General features: G+C 33.9%; 3 protein-coding genes across 4 annotated transcripts; 1 reads left to right on the forward strand and 2 right to left on the reverse strand.

Annotated features, from left to right (window-relative positions):
- Positions 1 to 8,130: 8,130 nt before the first annotated feature.
- On the reverse strand, positions 8,131 to 9,773 carry LOC106328622 (protein BUD31 homolog 1-like). 2 transcript variants are annotated; one of them, XM_013767102.1, is made up of 4 exons: positions 9,542 to 9,773; positions 9,236 to 9,333; positions 8,959 to 9,146; positions 8,131 to 8,453 (listed from the first exon to the last, which is right to left on the reverse strand). In XM_013767102.1, exons 2-4 carry the CDS (start codon positions 9,327 to 9,329, stop codon positions 8,298 to 8,300), a joined length of 438 nt encoding a protein of 145 aa, XP_013622556.1. In that variant the 5' UTR covers positions 9,330 to 9,333; positions 9,542 to 9,773; the 3' UTR covers positions 8,131 to 8,297. The 2 variants fall into 2 exon arrangements, with proteins under 2 accessions (XP_013622556.1, XP_013622557.1); XM_013767103.1 differs by having other exon boundaries at positions 9,236 to 9,338; positions 9,542 to 9,681.
- Positions 9,774 to 9,802: 29 nt separating this feature from the next.
- LOC106328623 lies at positions 9,803 to 10,875 on the reverse strand. The gene is made up of 3 exons (XM_013767104.1): positions 10,794 to 10,875; positions 10,316 to 10,477; positions 9,803 to 10,062 (listed from the first exon to the last, which is right to left on the reverse strand). The coding sequence occupies exons 2-3, from the start codon at positions 10,472 to 10,474 to the stop codon at positions 10,015 to 10,017; spliced, it is 207 nt and encodes a 68-aa protein (XP_013622558.1). The 5' UTR covers positions 10,475 to 10,477; positions 10,794 to 10,875; the 3' UTR covers positions 9,803 to 10,014.
- A 164-nt stretch (positions 10,876 to 11,039) lies between these two features.
- On the forward strand, positions 11,040 to 17,423 carry LOC106336355 (DNA damage-binding protein 1b). Its single transcript, XM_013775166.1, has 19 exons — positions 11,040 to 11,294; positions 11,595 to 11,643; positions 11,805 to 11,864; positions 11,949 to 12,040; positions 12,406 to 12,457; positions 12,549 to 12,611; positions 12,711 to 12,760; positions 12,955 to 13,030; positions 13,275 to 13,484; positions 13,592 to 13,698; positions 13,771 to 13,879; positions 14,065 to 14,265; positions 14,354 to 14,569; positions 14,912 to 15,022; positions 15,204 to 15,479; positions 15,563 to 15,837; positions 15,933 to 16,281; positions 16,374 to 16,658; positions 16,745 to 17,423. The coding sequence occupies exons 1-19, from the start codon at positions 11,191 to 11,193 to the stop codon at positions 17,324 to 17,326; spliced, it is 3,267 nt and encodes a 1,088-aa protein (XP_013630620.1). The 5' UTR covers positions 11,040 to 11,190; the 3' UTR covers positions 17,327 to 17,423.
- Positions 17,424 to 19,322: the final 1,899 nt, after the last annotated feature.

Genomic DNA, 19,322 nt, shown 5'->3' on the forward strand with positions numbered 1-19,322 from the left:
CTTATATATATGTACTATATTATTATGTTATAATTTGTTAACAAAAATAAAATAAAATACATAGAGATAAAATCATATTATTCATGAAAATAATGTTTAATTGATGAACTTTGAATAACTAAAATCTTTAAGCCATATTGGTTCTAATAATATCACTGATAATTCATTTAGTTGATTACTAATCTTATTTTTGTAACGTTTTCTATAAATAAACCAAAACATAAATTGTATAATATGGCAACATATGATAAAATTACATTAACATCAACATCAATATTATTTTTCCTTTATGAAATCCTCAGGGATTAGAACCCAATTTATGATAATTTGTTTTGTTCAGATTTGATGAATTCCTAGAAAATTATAAAAAACTTACAAAAGAAAATGAATAAATAGAGCAAAAAGTCACGTGGAATATTTGAGAGTCGCTTCAATTCCGATTAAAAATGTAGAAGTTGAGCAACTGATAATTTAAGTCCTTTGTTAATATATATATATCTTGTTTACAAAGTTATTTTATCAAAATATAGAATATAAAACAAAAACAACAAGAAGAACGTCTATTTTATATAACTAAGCAATACAAGAAAACAGCGGTATTCTGACGGACATTCCGACGGAAAATGAAATCCTCGGAATATCCCGAGGAAATTGATGAATTCTGAGGAAATATTATAGCCGTTGGAGAGCCGTTGGGGGATTTTACAAAATTCCGAGGAAATTCCGACTAACTAGCCTTTTCCGTCGGAATTTCCTCGGTATGTCGGCAGGATTTAATCTATATATACAAGCACTCCTCTTCCTCTTCATTCACTCCATATCTTCATGCTCCCTCTTACTCTCTTTACACACGAATTTGATTCATAAAAAATATGTCTTCTTCAAATTATTTTCGTTCTTGGATCGATTGACCTCATTTGGATCCGAACACGAGATTGCTTACGGAAGAATACCAACGAGGTATAACCGAATTCATGGGGTTAGTTCACCGACAACCGGAAGCAAAAACAGGTATGTTAAGATGTCCTTGCTCTAATTGTAAAAATAGAAAGGTTATTAAAGAGTGGGATGTTTGGACTCATCTATATTTGAGTGGGTTTACACGAAGTTACAAAATTTGGTATCATCATGGGGAAACTGATTATGAACATGGTAGTACTAGCGAACCTTAGCCAGCGGTTAGATTAGAAGAACCAATTAGAACGGATGTAGATTATGGTGTAGGTACTGAGCATATGGTAAATGATCATTTTAGAGGGGAAGATTTACCCAATGCAGAAGCTAGGAGATTTTATGATATGTTGGATGCTGGAAAGCAACCATTGTACGAAGGTTGCAGAGATGGTCATTCAGCTTTATCATCTGCTACAAGATTGATGGGCATTAAAACAGATTATAATTTGGCTGAAGACTGTGTGGATGCGATTGCTGATTTTGTAAAAGGTATTTTACCCGAGGATAATGTAGCTCCTGGTTCATACTACGAGGTTCAGAAACTCGTAGCTGGTCTTGGTTTATCGTATCAGGTAATAGATGTATGCAGCGACAACTGCATGATTTATTGGAGGGCGGATGAACAGCGGGTTACATGCAAATTTTGTGGAAAGCCTCGTTATAAAGATACAATTGGAAGAGTTCCAGTGCCATATAAAAGGATGTGGTATTTACCTTTGACGGAAAGGTTGCAGAGGTTGTATCTGTCTGAACGCACAGCGCAACCAATGAGATGGCATGCGGAGCACTCAACAGATGGTGAGATCAGACATCCTTCAGATGCAAAAGCGTGGAAGCATTTCCAATCAAAGTATCCCGACTTTGCGTATGAGAGAAGAAATGTCTACCTTGAATTATGTACTGATGGTTTCAGTCCGTTTGGCAAGAGTGGAAAACAGTATTCTCTGTGCTTGACTAAATGGGTTATTTAATAATGCATTGTGATAAAAGAGTTATTTTTGGGTTCACCAACCAATATAATTTTATTATTTCAAATTTGATATCTTTTAGAAAACAAACAAAATATTATCAACTAGTGTTACTTTCCGTGCTATGCACGGGCAAAAATCTGTTATATTTTTAATTAATTTCTTATAATTGTAAATTTAAATGAATTAGTAATTTTTAAATATATTATAATTATGGATAATATTGAAGTAAATGTTTATAAAATAGATATGTTGATATCTTTAATTTCAACAGATATTTAGAGGCTTTTGACCTTGTGTTGATAATGATAATGGCTGCACATTGGGAGGGGAGGGGAGGGGACGTATCGACAATACAACAGCAGCAATTCCTAAAGAGGTTTGTTTAAATGCCGTGTGACTTTCATTTGTTAAGTATTAATTGAATTACAGTAACTTACTACATTCGTCTCACTTTAACACTTCAATTCTTCTGGTTGTTGCTGAGAGTTTAGTTAAGTTTTCTCTGGTTTTAATCCTCTTATCTAGTCATTTAAGTCTTAGTATACTTTTAATGATTTTATAAATCATGCATGGAGATCTCTCTTTTGTCTCCACTCCTTTTGTTACGCTAACATGATCTTAACTTTTGATTAGGTTCACCAAGTTCTTATTGACCTAGTATCAGCCTCTGCAAATGCTCCACATGGAGTCGGGAGATACTGTATATCCATCTAACTTCAGCGAGAGGTAATAAGTTTGGTGGTGTTTTAATCAGTAACATTTTATCATTCCCGTAATAGCTCTTTGGATATGGTGATGACTTGCTGCTTGATATCTATATTGTCCCTTCTCTGCATTCTGCTAAAGTATTTATTATTTCTATTTTAAAAAAAAAAATTACAGAATCAAGCAAAAACATATTTAGAAATAATACTCCATAATCAAGCAATATAGTAGAAAGTATTATGATACTGCATAGCTGTATTGACATTAAGAAATAAAACTAAACCATAAAACGTTGGGTCTTCATATTTACTTGAAATCATAACAGATGGTAAAAAACACAGTAACCTGAAATTTCTCTGTCAAGTGAAAACAAGATTAGTTTTATAACATTTTATAAATTTCACATGACTTGCCATTTTTTAACTATGCATCTGCAAATAATAATTATAGGATTAGTAAATGTAATAAACTATGTAATAATATATAGATGATAATAGTACACGGTAGACAAAATATTTAGTACCTGAAGGTGCATTATGAAGGACTATTGTTACCCAACACTTCAAAATTCATGACATCTAGATACTCTCCTTCTTTTAGGCCCCTTCCAAATTTTTTAATCAACATCTGTTTCACAGAAGCTTGAATATTTTCTCCCTGTCAAGTGGAAAGTTTAGAGATCATATCAAAATTTGATGAATATACAACATATTTGTAGAAAATAAATGACTATTTAGGTATACACTCAACCACTATTTCTACAAAAAAAATTAGATATCAAAGTGTATACACCTTTTCATCCACAAGGATAGCTTCCATCCCGAGAACAACTTCAGGTTTATTTTTGGAGTAGTAGTTCCATACCCGTGAGACCAACACTCGGATTTTTCATTCTTTTCGAGATGAATTGAGCTGGGAAATAGGAATATACTCCAGTGGCATCTTCAACCTAAATTCTGCAGAAAGAGAGAGAGGATGATGTATTAGATAAGAAGAAAAAAATTATTAGAAAGCAAAAATCCGTGCAAAGTATTTTGATTACGATGGTGAGAGAAAAAAAGAGATGAAACAATGGTGAAAAAAGAAGAAGGTGAAACGGTGGTGATAAAGAGAAAGGAAAAGATGAAACTATCGTGTGATGATGGTGTTCGGTTGAGAATAATTAGGAGAAAGGTTTGTGGGATAAATAATCGTGGGTAGTTATTCTATATTTATATCTTTAATTGTTAATTTAATTTTATGGATTATTTTATCTATCCTTTATTATATTAATTTTAATACAGTTACATACGCACATAGAAAATCTTGTATTTGATCCGTAGATTTTTTTAAAAATCATAGAAAATAGACAATGTAAATCATCCATCACCAGGTTGGTATAATAATATTGTAGCTGAAGTCCGATATAAGGGATTTTTTATAGGAGTATATTATTCTTTGCAAAAATCAAAACACTCACAGTTTTTTAATTTCCAATCATATCAATCCATCATGTATTTAATATTACTCTGTATATCTTCGTTAGTTGAAAAATTTATATTGTTGAAGTCAGATAATTGTTTTTTAAGTTTCCACTTTATTTGCTATAAATAAGTGAAAATAAGAAAAAATTATCATGATAAAAAAAAAAATTCAAATAAGAAGAGCATTATAAGCATCTTCAAATGTTGTATACGAAATTCCATTAACGGTTCGTATATCCTCATAACTGGTCGAACATTTGATCTTGTTTAAAAGTTCTTTTGTACTTGAGTAATTTTCATGTTTACTAATTGTCTTCTCTCTGTTCTTACTATTAACTTCCATCCAATCTCGAAATTGTGAAGTTTGATTTGCCTTCTTTGCTGAAACATTACCAAAATCATCATCTTCATGTGTGACTTCTTTGTCATCTTTTTTTCATATTGGTTCTTTCCATCTGTAGCAAATATGATAAAAAAAACTTATAAATTAAATATGACAAAAACACATAGAAAATTTGATATCTAGATTTATAGTAATAAGCCTCAGAAAAAGGTAATATTGATTATAGTGCACATGGGTAAATGTACTCCTTCGTAAACACGTGAACTTCATATTATCAACAAAATAGACACACATATAATCCATCACCGGCTTGATGAATCCTTTATATAGATTAGATAGGTACTAAATGTTTAGTCTATAATATTTAATACTTGAAGATGAAATCTCACCTTCGAAGATAATTTTTTAAAAAATTATCACTTTCTCGCTAACAATTTATCTCAAATGTCTGTTGATGAAGACAAATGAATATAAGAGATTTAAAACGTTAAAGTATTATCTCGTTTTATAAATAACTGAGAAGAGAGTAGATGAATTTACAGGAGATGAAGAAAATAGAGGAATTATATAAATCAACGTAGCTTAAAATTGATGAGAAGAATAATGAAATTGTTAGTTTATATATAAACTCAAGAAAAATAGGAGATCCAAAGAAAAATTCAAAACTAACTATGTTTCTATAATTATCAGACAACATTATGATGAACAAAAATATATTGACACATAGATAATGGCTTCACATAGTTGATTAAAAACATAAAAAGAAATAAAAAAATTGCTTCACATGATTGGGTCGTAAAAGGTTGATTATTTGTTTTATTTTCAAACTTCCATATTTTTCTGAGCAATATCGTGTTTTGCTTTTCTGTATTTTTCAATTTAAAAAAAAAATAATAATTTTCCACATGTCAGTTTGATTGGTGAAACGAATTACACTTTAGTATATTAGAGATTTATATTATGTTTTTAAAATAAAAAGATAAAAAAAGATAAAAAAAAATAGTAGTTACAGAAAAAAGAATTAAAAAAAATATATATTTTTAACGTCGTCAGCAAAACACTAAATCCTAAATCTTAATTCCTAAACCCTAAATCCTAAATCCTAAACCCTAGGGTAAACTCGAAACCCTTGGGTAAATCCTAAACCCTTGGATTAATCATAAACACTAAATAAAAACACACTAAACACTAAACACTAAAACCCAAACCCTAAATCCTAAACCCTAAACCCTCGATTGTTTAGTGTTTTTGATTTAGAATTTAAGATTTATCCGAGGGTTTAGGGTTTACCCAAGGGTTTAGGGTTTATCCAAGGGTTTAGGGTTTAAGGATTATGATTTAGGGTTTAAGGATTAGGATTTAGGGTTTAGTGTTTTGTTGGTTAAAATTTTTTTTGTTGTAATTACTACTATTTTTTATTTATTTCTTTTTATTTTTTATTTTAAAAACATAATATAACTTGATAATATTTTATTTCCTTTTATAAAATATATTGAATATTAAATAACACAATCCTATTGTTCGGTAAACCTAGAAATTCACGCTAAAGAGTGAACCCAAGAATAAGTCGTGATAAAATAGACTGAATTTGATAGAAAAGGTAAATATTGAATGTGACAATTTTTAATTCATGTTTTTTCTTAAACTCTAAAAGGAAAATAATAAAAAGAAAAAGTAGTAAAAGAGGGCAGTCAGTCAGTCGAACTCATCAATTATTCTTTATATATTAATAGAGGAATATTTGAAAAGATGTATCCTCAAATTTCTAAAAATTAAAAAAGTGTCTATCCTAGGTGCCAATTAATTATCATAGCAATTTTGATGACTGTGAGCTCCATATTCAATTGAATAAAATAGTTGATTCAAAAGCTCTCTAATGATTTCGCTAGGATCCCTTAAAAATTCGATGCACATGACGCTAAGCTTATGATTTGATACATAGCGTGAGATAATGAAGCATTTAATGGAATTGACAGTTTATTGGAATGCTAGCACTTATTAGCATATATTCTTATGTAATGTTGTACGCCAATTTTGTAATAGTTCGTCTAATATATATTGCCGGTTACCATATATTTTTGGTAAAAACAAAATATTTAATATGTGCATATTGACAAAACTTTACAACTATGTGCATATTGATAAAACTGTATATTTAAGAATATATATCATTATATCCATTGCTACGACTATATACATAACGTATTTACGCACATAACTATATACTATTTACTTGTATATTAGTGAATATTTAAATTTACGTCCGTATACATACATTCAAATAACTTATGCATATTTATACTTTTGTTATTATGTCACAACATCCCCTATTACACAACTATATGCATATTCACAAAACTATACAAGCATGTGTTATGATATAAATTTTAATAATGTCTTTAAATAAACATATATCGAAAAGTTAATATTCTAATTTTGAAATTTTCATTGTTTTTTTTAAATGATTATAAATTATTAAAACTACTAAACATCCCACATTAAAAAAATTTAGTTGGTGTAAAATTTTGTTACACAAATATACAAATAATCATAAAATCATATGAGTAGAAACTTCATTTAATAAATATACATATTAAAAGTATACTATATATCTATGTTAATAACATTTAAATTTAATTATATATCATATATGATATATAAGATTGACTGTTTTGATTTATTTACCCTAAAATGATTGCGAATAAACAAGAGTGATCGTTTGATTTATATGTGAACACCAATTTTTTACATAATAGTAATTGATTTCTTAGTTATTCAATATATATAATTATTATTTTATTGTTTCATAATATGCATAAAAACATAAAATAAGTAATAAATATAAAATATTTATTTTGCACAAGGCGCGATCTTAACCTAAGTATGTAGCTCTTTAATAATTTTAAATCTTAAACATTTTCTAAATCTCAGGCCAAAACAAACGAACGAAATAAAAATAAACTCTAAAATCAATATTTATATTGAGCAATAACCAAAATGAAAAAGAGACGCAAAAAATAGAAAAATATTGATGCTAGATAGGATTGACACGTGAACATAAACTTCTCATATCCATAATTAAATTTTAAATTGCTAAATCATGATATAAAACCGAGCTGACGTAGTTTCATTGTAACCAAATAGTAGACTTGAGATTTTTCAGCCTAAATGTTGGGTTCTTATGCGATAAGTGATTTTTTGACCTAAAATATTTAAAAAAATGAGATCACCTCATCAGTAAACAAAATTATGTAATTAACAAAAAAATAAAAAAATTGTTTAATGGCCAAAATATTAATTCAATCAAAAATATATATTTATTTTTCTATACAATATTTTTTAAATAATTTTCATATAAATTTAACCGGCGCATGTCTTATCCAGGATCGCGGTCTCACGCAATAATCCCTACATTAAGCTATAGTGATAAATTGGCAAAATTTGGGGCCCATATAATATATATAATTATGGCGCCTAAAGTCCTTTAGCCCTAAATATACAATTAGGCGTTTCATAGAACATTATTGTTTAGACGGGCACCTAGATCGATTTTTTTATTGCCTAGGCTGATTTTATAACAAATCAGTTTGAAACAACCAATTCGTTCATACTCGATTTGCCAACTAGACGGCCTGGAACACTGATAAATACTTAAACACAAATCTAATCGAAAATCATTATCTCAATTCATTTATATACCAAACCGGGAACGCCTTTCTAGTGTCTCACCAACGTAAGAGTTAACAAGTAGAGGTTCTGAAAGGGAGTTTCTTAAGGGTTTTTTAAGGGTACACAATTCAGATTTGACAAGATATAGAATACAGCAACAGTGGGGAATCGTGAAGAAAACACATGTAGAGATTAATCGCCACTGGCGCATCCTTGACAACCGCAGTGAACGCATTCAACAACTTTCTCTTCACGCAAGTGTTTGGGAACACGGCATACACATGTTGTTCCATAGTTGTGGTCTCTTGGCTGAATGCAGCGCAAACAGCATAATCGCTCATATCCCGACTGCATTTCACAAAGCACAGAGTTTATATAGAGAGTTAAGTAACAAGCTAAAAAGAGAGAAAGATATATATCTGAACAAATCTTTGTCTACTAAAAGAAAACAAAAAGTAAAATCCAGATGAAGTACACATACAATCTACAAACATAATATGAATCAGAACCTGAAAGCAAGGACTCAAGGGAACCCATCATCAAAAGCTGGGAGAAAAGCATTAGTGTTAACAAAACAGAGATAACATATCTTGAGAAGAACCTGTCGTTCAAAGCATAATGACCAGATCTCTGTACCCTCCCTACCAAACGAAACAAATATCTTAATTCAAAAACTTTTAGTTTGTAAGATGGTTCCAAACAAGTTCATTTGCTAAGACATCTTATTTCAGAGAAACCATTGTGCACTACGGCCATAATTAAGCCCCTCTCTAAACTAATAAAACATTTAAAACATATTTTCAAAGTCAATGTCCTATGCAGAAAAACTACTATAGGAGTAAAGAAGAGGCACCTTTTTCCATTTGGCAATGAGGCTGCGGTCTGCGTAGCCCTGGTCCAAGCAGAACTCGTAGAGCTCTTTAGATATCTCGTCCCTGCGGTGATAAAGGTCATAGACATAGCGACTCCTCTGATGAGAGAGTTTGAAGATTGGCCACAAGGCTTCACACTTTCTCTTGCCATCATGTTCATCCATCTCAGCTGCGTAACGAGTTAAGAGAAGAACCAAAAAAGGGTAAACTTTAGCATCTGAAATAACCCAAAATGCTAGCTAGATGATCTCAACAAACCTTGTCTCATCTTGGCGTCAAGCTCACGGAGAGTCGGCTCGATCAACTCCCAACCTTCTGGGTACTTTACTCTGTTAGTCTTAATCTTCGGCATTGTCCTACACTTTTGCAAACGTTAGACAGAGGAAACATACATCAAAGCTAGAAACTTGTCAATCAAGATTCATTAGCAAAGAAAGGGAGCTATTAGGGTTTATCAATCTCTGTGATTTGAGATCGACACGGATATGGATATTCTAAAAGTTGGAAACTTTAGGGTTTTGAAACGAAACGAAACGATTAGGAGGGAAATCTAAGAAGCTTTACCTTTGGAGAAAGAAATCGAGAGTTTGGAGGAGGAGAGATGGCGGCTCAAGAGGACGAGGATGAAAGAAGCTTCTTCTCCCAGCAGAGAAAGAAAGGCCTCTTTTGGGTTGTTTGGGTTGGATTCGGTGTAAAGAGTGTTTTAACCCATCTGGGCCCGGTCTTAGTAATTTACCTGTGCTCTCTTACTCTTTACTTATATTCCTTTGTGTGTGTGTGTGTGCGAGTACGACACAACAAGTGAGAGAACGCAGAAGAAAAGAATTCAATTTGTCATTAGCAAATACTCATCAAAACATGTTTCAGCTTTCGAAATTGTCTGCAAATTATTATTTGGCAAAACGGGAATATAACACAGCTGCAACAACCATTAGTCTGATATGGCAGCAGCAGCTACTGGATCCATAGAGAGAACCCTCCAAAAGCATTATAATTAAATGAAAAGAGGGGGAAAAAAAAAGAAGAAGCTGCTTTGATTATTCCTTCTTCCCGATTCCGTTGGACATGTTGTAGATTCCTGTTCCCTGTATCCATCCACACAAATCTTCCATAGTTAGATGATGAGAACATCCATGGTTAATAAAGCTGAGACAATATCAAAACCAATTTAACTAGGGCAATTTGGATTTTAGCAAAACACAATTGACAGGAAGTAGCAAGCTTTAAAACGTGTTCCAACCCATTAAAGGAAGAAGAGATTCAAAGAAAACATGGGCAAAGCATGACGAGATAATTCTGCAAAACCAAAAAGGGAAATGAGACAAGAGTAAAACTTACAATCATGTAGAGAGAAGATGCAGCCAAGGCAAGAGGAATGGCAACGGATGTGACCTTGTCCATTGGTCCTTTAAGGTAAGTGTGCCTCTGGATGCTCTGGAACAACCTCTGCTTCTCCACAAGCTTCTCTCTTGGCCTAAACGGTGTTTCCGTCAACATTATCTGCAATTAAAAAAAAAAAAAAACACATTATCCCTCACTCCCGGAATGAACAACTTATATGAGATAATAACGCTTACATCCACAAGAACATAACCATTCCATAAACACTAAAGCTTTAAGCTTTTCATCAACTCTATCCATAATGTTTCTAATCAATAGGGATATGATAAAGACTCAACGGATTCATCCAGATTAATCTAGGCTAAAATTTTCAATATTGAGATCGATTCAAACTGTGGAAAATGAATAACCTTTACGATTAGATACGATTTCACCGCAGGGATTCGAAATCACGATTGATCTAAGAGAAGCTTACCTCAGAGAAGAGAGAGAGAGAGAGAGAGATCGCAGCGCAGATGGAAGGAGAACGACGACGACTGACGAAGAAGAAGAAGAACAAATCGTCTTCTTAGGGTTGGGTTTAGTAAGTGTTATCATTTGGGCCTGTCATACCTTAAAGGCCCAAATCGATCCGAAATCAAAATTTCAATTACGGTTATCCAAACTAAACCGAACCGTCCTTCTAATTTCAAGTCTCTGCTCTGAACCGGCCATTCTTCTTAAGGCGCCGCCTCCTCTCTTGCATTGCATCGCCTCTTCTCTTCTCCGTTGCTCCTCTATAATAACAGAGGCGGGAAGTGTTTATTTCCGCGTGAGTCGCGTAGAAAGCGAAACCCTAGTTTCCGTAACGAACGAAGAGGAAGAAGAAGAAGATGAGCGTATGGAACTACGTCGTCACGGCTCAGAAACCAACCTCTGTCACTCACTCTTGCGTCGGAAACTTCACCAGTCCCCAGGAGCTCAATCTCATTGTCGCGTACGTAACTCCTTCTTTCTCGCAATTGTGCTTTTAGGGTTTATAAGGAAGCTCGTCGGTTTCTGTAGTCTGTCTCCTGGATCCTCTGCTTTAATGTGGTTTATGAGAGAGATGTACACAATCGATTCACCTGTTGATCTACCAGCGTTTGATCTACACTTGATTTCATGTTAAAGAATGCACCTTGATGCTTTTGATTTCTTGTTACAAGTTTTTGTTTGCATACAATTCTGTTAACTGTTTTATAAGCTATCTTCTTATGGGTCTGTAGTATGACAACAGTGTTATGACTTTTCTCAGGAAATGCACTCGCATCGAGATCCATCTGCTTACTCCACAGGGACTTGAGGTACTTCACACATCTTTTGTTCTAATGGTTTTGTTTTCCGAAGATGAGTTTATTTCAAATTTACAAATGTTCAGTTACTTGGATTAAAGTTGGAAATTTTAAATGTTATTCTTACTTTAGTCTTTTGGTTCGGATATGTTGAGTGATTTAGTCTTTTGCAGGCTATACTGGATGTTCCTCTATATGGGAGAATCGCTACTTTGGAATTGTTCCGTCCCCATGTGAGTATAGTTTCCTTGATGCCTACTTCTTTCAGTCTGGGAGTAAGTGACAGTGTTAAATGATAACTACTTCATCTTTTGCAGGGTGAAACACAAGATTTTTTGTTCATTGCAACTGAGGGATATAAATTCTGTGTTCTTCAGTGGGATTCTGATTCCTCCGAGCTTACTACAAGGTAAAAAGGAGGAGGGGAGGGGGAATCAAATTTTATAGTTCTTCTAGTTTATGTGCTTTCTGTATTCTTTTTTTCTCCAAAATTTTGTATTGGGCTTGGAAAGGTATCGGATTTTAGTAACTAGTCGCAGACAATTGCATGGTTTACGCTGTAGTTTTTTTAGAAACAACTTCAAAGTTCATGAGGTTCCTATTTATTCTGAATAAGCTATAGGATCTCAGCTACTGTTGGTCATTAACTTACTCATACTTTGTTGTATATACATAGCCTCGACAAAAGCTTCTCTGGTCTGGTGCTAACATAGATGTTGCTTGACTCGATTCCTGTACTGCTGATTCTTAAATATTGTTTTCATCATTATGTAGGGCAATGGGGGATGTCTCTGATCGTATAGGCAGACAGACCGACAATGGTCAGGTATTGAATTCAGTACTACTGCATTGTATCAGTTTTGTGAAATTTGACTTATGTGGCATTCCTGAGTTCTCACTTTACACTGATTTTGCAGATTGGTATAATTGATCCTGATTGCAGATTCATTGGTCTCCATCTGTATGACGGCTTGTTTAAGGTATGTTATTTACCTCTAGAAGAAATTTGACGCATGGTATGCTCGTTAGCTGTCTGTGTCATGTTACGGAAATTTTATTTATCAACCGACTTTGGTTAGGTGGTTCCATTTGACAATAAAGGACAGCTCAAGGAAGCTTATAACATAAGGTACCCCCTTTCGATAAAGGACAGCTCTTTTTCTTATGTTGGTTAGTCGTCTACGTCGTGTTTGTTCTGGTGAACCCTTGTTTCCATGCATCAGATTCTGTTTTATTAATACACTCGGTCGATACTCTTTGTTTCTTGCAGATGTGGTTATTTCGAGAACTACAACACTGAATCTAATATTGACTAAATTTCAGGTTGGAGGAGTTGCAGGTCCTGGATATCAAGTTTCTGTATGGATGCGCAAAGCCAACAATCGCAGTACTTTATCAGGTTAAATGAATTTGCTATGGTTATTTATATTTGTAATTAATATATAATAATGTTCACATGAATCCTTGGTTCTTTCTTAAAATCCGCTCTGTTGGAAAGCTGGTAGAAATTGAGCAAATTAGCACTACTGTTTTTCTATATGTGTATAGTATTTTTTGTAGAAACGAATTGTATATTTTCTCTTAACTTGGTATAATGTGATCTAGGACTTATTTGGGTGAACTAATTAATTCCTGCGTTATAGGACAACAAAGATGCTCGTCATGTAAAAACATATGAAGTTTCTCAGAAGGAGAAAGATTTTGTCGAAGGACCATGGTCACAGAACAATCTTGACAATGGTGCTGACCTATTGATCCCTGTGCCTTCACCTCTGTGTGGGGTCCTTATCATTGGAGAAGAAACAATTGTGTATTGTAGTGCCAATGCACTCAAAGCTATACCAATAAGATCTGTAAGTTTTTCTGACATCATGCCATATGCTCCATTGCTCCTATAAACATGTGCATAACCTTTCAGTGAGCACCCCCTGATTTTCAAAGCTTCAATTTAATTGTCCAGTCCATCACAAAGGCATATGGAAGAGTTGATGTTGATGGCTCTAGGTATCTTCTTGGTGACCATGCCGGACTGATCCACCTCCTTGTTATAACCCACGAGAAAGAAAAGTGAGTTGATATTACAAAGCTCTGTCTAAATAAAAACAAAATTGTGGATATTCTGACTTTATTTTTCTCTAGGGTCACTGGCCTCAAAATTGAGCTTTTGGGTGAAACATCGATTGCATCTACCATCTCCTATCTTGACAATGCTGTCGTCTTTATCGGCTCAAGCTATGGAGATTCACAGGTACGCTAGGATTGAAGAAGGTTCCCATTACAAAATCTTTTATATTTATTTTTCTTGGATAATGTATAGTATAAAAAATTTGGTTACCACTATCCTAGTTATTTGTGTTAGACTCTAATCTTCTATGATTTCTAGTATAAATATAAAGTATGAAGCATCTGAATGTTTTCATGTTTAAATTGCAGCTTATAAAGTTAAACATGCAGCCGGATGCAAACGGTTCATATGTAGAAATTATAGAACAGTATGTCAACTTGGGGCCTATTGTCGACTTTTGTGTAGTTGACCTTGAGAGACAGGGGCAAGGTCAGGTTGTAACTTGCTCTGGAGCATACAAGGATGGTTCTCTTCGCATAGTTCGTAATGGGATAGGAATAAATGAACAGGTTTGATGTTTATCAAGAATGTCTTTTTGACTAGGTGTCATGTATGAGTAGCTCTCTCATTTTTATATATGACTCTGTTGTATTACAGGCGTCCGTGGAACTTCCAGGAATCAAAGGAATATGGTCGCTGAAATCTTCAATTGATGACGCCTTTGATACATTCCTGGTAGTTAGTTTCATCAGTGAAACTCGTATCTTAGCCATGAACATAGAGGATGAACTGGAAGACACAGAGATTGAGGGTTTCTTGTCTCAAGTCCAGACTTTATTTTGTCATGATGCTGTCTACAACCAACTTGTACAGGTATGTTATGCCAGTGCTCATTCGTCAGTTTCTATGCAGAAAACTATTTGTCGAAATCCAATTTGTAGGTTTTGAGTCTATGTCCAGGTTATCAATATATGGTTTGTCTTCTTTGCGTTTCACGGCATTTCAATGTGTCATCTACGTACAGTTAAATCAGTTGTCAATTTTTAGGCCTTCTGGGTCTTTCAAAGCGAATCAAATTTAGATGTCCTTTTGACATAGTTTCTTGTCATTTCATCGATGTTATTTTTCAGTGGGCATGTTTTTTTTTTGTCTCCTACAGTTTTCTATCCTATCTTTTACTCGAGGATGCATTAACTACTGTCTTTTCTTGATCAGATTACTTCAAATTCTGTGAGGCTAGTCAGTTCGACAACTAGAGAATTGCGGAATAAATGGGATGCCCCAGCTGGATTCACTGTTAATGTTGCAACTGCAAATGCTAGCCAGGTGTGTCTTACTTTCTTAAGGATTTATATGGAGCTGCTATATTTAAAACTTCCCGAGAGAGAAGAATTCTAGGAGTATTTAGTACTATACATGGATTTTTTTTTTTTTTCCAAAACTTATAGCTTCAGTATCCTTCTCGTTTCTAGACATGCAATGTGATTTGGATTGATATACATGTTAGGTTCTTTTGGCGACTGGAGGTGGACATTTGGTCTATATAGAAATTGGAGATGGGACATTGACGGAAGTCAAACATGCCCAGTTGGAGTACGAGGTTTCTTGTCTTGATATAAACCCCACTGGGGACAATCCTAATTACAGTCAGCTAGCTGCGGTGGGGATGTGGACAGATATAAGTGTAAGGATTTTTGTGCTGCCGGACTTGACTCTATTCACTAAGGAGCAACTAGGAGGAGAGATAATTCCCCGATCTGTTCTTCTTTGTGCATTGGAAGGGGTATGGTTTTCTTCACCATCTTATTATTAATGCAGCCTTTGGTTGCCATACTAGATAACAAATGGTATTTCATTTTGTGGCAGATATCTTACTTGCTGTGTGCTCTTGGAGATGGCCATCTATTAAACTTCCAGTTGGATACGAGCACTGGGGAGTTGAGAGATCGGAAAAAAGTATCGCTTGGGACTCAGCCTATAACTCTGCGTACGTTTTCATCTAAAAGTGCAACGCATGTCTTCGCTGCATCAGATAGACCGTCTGTTATATATAGCAACAACAAGAAGCTGATATACAGCAACGTGAATCTGAAAGAAGTTAGTCACATGTGTCCCTTCAACTCTGGTGCTTTTCCAGACAGGTAAACTAATTTCTAAATCTCTCTCTCTCTTTTTTTCCTTTGGGGGCCGAAGTATGTAGTGTTGAAATTTGGTTCTGCTTCTCTTCCATGAGCAGCTTAGCGATTGCTAGGGAAGGGGAACTTACTATTGGTACCATCGATGAGATTCAGAAGCTTCACATACGCACTATTCCCATTGGAGAGCACGCTCGCCGTATCTGCCATCAGGAACAAACGCGAACATTTGCTATCTGCAGTTTGAGAAACCAACCGAGTGCAGAAGAATCTGAGATGCATTTTGTCCGTCTGTTGGATGACCGAGATTTCGAATTCTTGGCAACTTACCCTTTGGATGCCTTTGAATACGGTTGCTCCATACTGAGCTGCTCTTTTACCGACGACAAAAACGTTTACTATTGTGTCGGTACTTCATATGTTTTGCCTGAGGAGAACGAACCAACGAAGGTATACATGACTCTCTGTATTTTGTTTGTGTTAAACTTTATTTCTCCCAATTCTTTTTTTCAATTTTTTTTTCTTTTGTTCTGTGATTGTAGGGAAGGATACTTGTGTTTGTAGTTGAAGAAGGAAAGCTGCAGCTGGTAGCAGAGAAGGAAACTAAAGGATCTGTTTATTCTCTTAATGCCTTCAATGGAAAACTTCTAGCTGCTATTAATCAGAAAATTCAGTTGTATAAATGGACGTTGCGGGATGATGGAACTCGGGAGCTCCAGTCTGAATGTGGACATCACGGTCACATACTAGCTCTCTACGTTCAGACCCGTGGAGACTTCATCGTCGTTGGTGACCTCATGAAGTCAATCTCCTTATTGATCTACAAGGTAAAATAGATTTCGCTACTTCCATCTTCTTGTTAATACATGTTAAATCGTAGATCTCATGTAGACTGCTTGTGTCTGTTTTAAAGCACGAGGAAGGTGCGATCGAGGAGATAGCTCGAGACTATAATGCAAGCTGGATGACGGCAGTTGGGATACTAGATGATGACACGTACCTCGGTGCTGACAATTGCTACAACTTATTCACAGTGAAGAGGCACAGTGAAGCTGCTACAGATGAAGAACGGTGTCGCATGGAGGTGGTTGGTGAGTATCACATTGGGGAATTTGTGAACCGATTCCGCCATGGATCTCTGGTCACGAGGCTGCCTGATTCAGAAACTAGTCAGATACCGACTATGATCTTTGGCACTGTCAACGGTGTGATCGGAGTGATGGCTTCGCTGCCGCAAGAACAATATGCGTTTCTGGAGAAACTGCAGACGAGTATGAGGAAAGTGATCAAAGGAGTTGGCGGTTTGAGCCATGAGCAGTGGAGATCGTTCAAGAACGAGAAGAGAAGTGCAGATGCGAGGAGTTTCTTGGATGGGGATTTGATAGAATCGTTCATGGATCTGAGCAGGAGGAAGATGGAGGAGATATCTAAAGGGATGGATGTGCAAGTGGAAGAATTGTGTAAGAGAGTTGAGGAACTCACAAGGCTTCACTGAGCAGATCCATAGCTTTTCTCTCTACTCTCTCTACTCTCGTTGGTTTATTTCTCATCATTTTTTTTTTTGGTTTTAAGAGTATCTCCAAAAAAAACTTTATTTCTAAGCTTTCAAAACTCTATATTTGAAGTTTAAAGTCGTTTTTATCCGAAAGCAAAACTTCAAACTCAACTTTAAAACTATTTGTATTTTCTAATATGAACTTTATATTTATCATAACTAATTTGAATTCATAAATTTTTTTTAAATAACTAGCATATATATAAACATATGACAATAATATTAATTAATAAAATTTTAAACAAAATAATTTAATTAATATTAAACTTTAACCAAAATATCATATTATTCTATAAAATGATTTTCGTAATGCATATATGATCTACTAGTGCATTTTGAAGTAAAAATGACTATCCTCATTTTTAATTTGTAGATTAGAGATAAAAATTGTTGAAATTGAGTGATATTAATACTTGTAAATACATTAGATAAGAACAAGAAAGTAAAAAATAAACATAAAATATTGCTAAAAGACTAAATTTTATCGATGATATTAATATTCGTGAATATATTCATATAAACAAGAAAAGATTGTACGAAAATACATCATCAACAACGACAACAACAACTATCTTCAGTTACACAAAAAAAAATTGGACAATATTTAGAAATTTTGAAGGTTCCGATTCAAACTTACCTGACTATTAGTTTTGTTGTAATATTTAAATTTGTGTAATAGTTATGTTTTCATGTAATTTTTAAAAAGCTTTTTTGTTAATTTTTTTTGTATATTTTTGTAATCTAAATCCAGTTTTAAATATTTTACATCTTATTTTAAAATTTTATTTAATTTTATGTATAAACTTAAATTTTGTAAACAAAACTTAAAATATTTATGAGATATAATTTTTTAAGGATTAAAACAATAAACAAAAAAATATTTATGAATCATAAATGTGTTTTGTAATTGTAGGGATCAAAATGCAAATAAAAATATAAAATTTGAAATTTTGAGTAGCGAAACTTCAAATATAAAGTTTTACTCCTGAAATCCTCAAATATGAAGTTTTGAAATTTCTTTTTGGAGAGTAAAAAATTTTATATTTGAAGTTATAGAATGTCATTTGGAAGTTGCTCTAAATAGTTTCACAGAAGTAAGCCAGTGCCGTTTTTGTTTTTGTAATAGACAACTTGGTCCAGGCGAATTGAATTCAACCCGACAATTTTATATTCGTATTCAACCAATCTACACCAAAAAGTTTGATCAATAATCCAAAATAAATTCGAGAAAATAATATATATATATATATATTAAAAAAAAACCTAAGTAAACAATTTAAATATTTAATTTAATTTTGTTTTGTTTTATTTTCAAAATAGTGAATTTCCTTTTTTCGGAACGAAAATAGTGAATTTCAAGTTTATTAACTCTGAAAATAGTGGTATAGCAGTTAGTAGAACACAACGGTCAGATACATATGGCTGGACGTTTACGGACTTTGGTAAATATTCGGTCAAATCAGGGTTTAGGACATAATCCTTATACCCGGATCGGGGACCACGAGTGTTAAGTTATGGACCTAATGTTAAACCCCTTTTGGCGCATTTTTGGAAACTAAAATGTTCTCTGAAACTAAGACACTTTGTATGGCAAATTTTATCTGGGACACTACCAGTATCCAAAAATCTGAAGGCTTGTGGTATAGAGTGTGATCTCCGGTGTGGTATTTGTGGGGCAGAAGAGGAATCCATCTATCACGTTATTTTTGAATGTCCACCAGCACTTCAAACATGGGCTTTATCTCGAATCCCTTCCCCTCCCGGAATCTTTCCATCTTCCTCCGTTTTTACTAGTCTGGATCATCTTTTTTGGAGACTTCCAACGGATGTTGATTCGGAGTATTTTCCATGGATTATGTGGTATATATGGAAAAATAGGAATGACAAAATTCATAATAATAGGACTGTAAGTCCTCAAGAAATTTTGCGCAGAGCG

Source organism: Brassica oleracea, chromosome C3 (genome assembly GCF_000695525.1).
Source record: "Brassica oleracea var. oleracea cultivar TO1000 chromosome C3, BOL, whole genome shotgun sequence".
NCBI lineage: Eukaryota > Viridiplantae > Streptophyta > Magnoliopsida > Brassicales > Brassicaceae > Brassica > Brassica oleracea.

What these genes read in the sequence shown, in the direction of transcription:
- LOC106336355 (XM_013775166.1), top strand. Translation starts at nt 11,191, where the DNA reads ATGAGCGTATGGAACTACGTCGTCACGGCTCAGAAACCAACCTCTGTC. An exon ending in TCCTCCGAGCTTACTACAAG is followed by an intron (nt 12,041 to 12,405) that starts GTAAAAAGGAGG and finishes ATCATTATGTAG; the next exon opens with GGCAATGGGGGATGTCTCTG. An exon ending in TTCTTTGTGCATTGGAAGGG is followed by an intron (nt 15,480 to 15,562) that starts GTATGGTTTTCT and finishes ATTTTGTGGCAG; the next exon opens with ATATCTTACTTGCTGTGTGC.
- LOC106328622 (XM_013767102.1), bottom strand. Translation starts at nt 9,329, where the DNA reads ATGCCGAAGATTAAGACTAACAGAGTAAAGTACCCAGAAGGTTGGGAG. An exon ending in TGACGCCAAGATGAGACAAG is followed by an intron (nt 9,147 to 9,235) that starts GTTTGTTGAGAT and finishes CTCGTTACGCAG; the next exon opens with CTGAGATGGATGAACATGAT. An exon ending in TCATTGCCAAATGGAAAAAG is followed by an intron (nt 8,454 to 8,958) that starts GTGCCTCTTCTT and finishes TGTGAAATGCAG; the next exon opens with TCGGGATATGAGCGATTATG.
- LOC106328623 (XM_013767104.1), bottom strand. Translation starts at nt 10,474, where the DNA reads ATGTTGACGGAAACACCGTTTAGGCCAAGAGAGAAGCTTGTGGAGAAG. An exon ending in CATCTTCTCTCTACATGATT is followed by an intron (nt 10,063 to 10,315) that starts GTAAGTTTTACT and finishes GGATGGATACAG; the next exon opens with GGAACAGGAATCTACAACAT.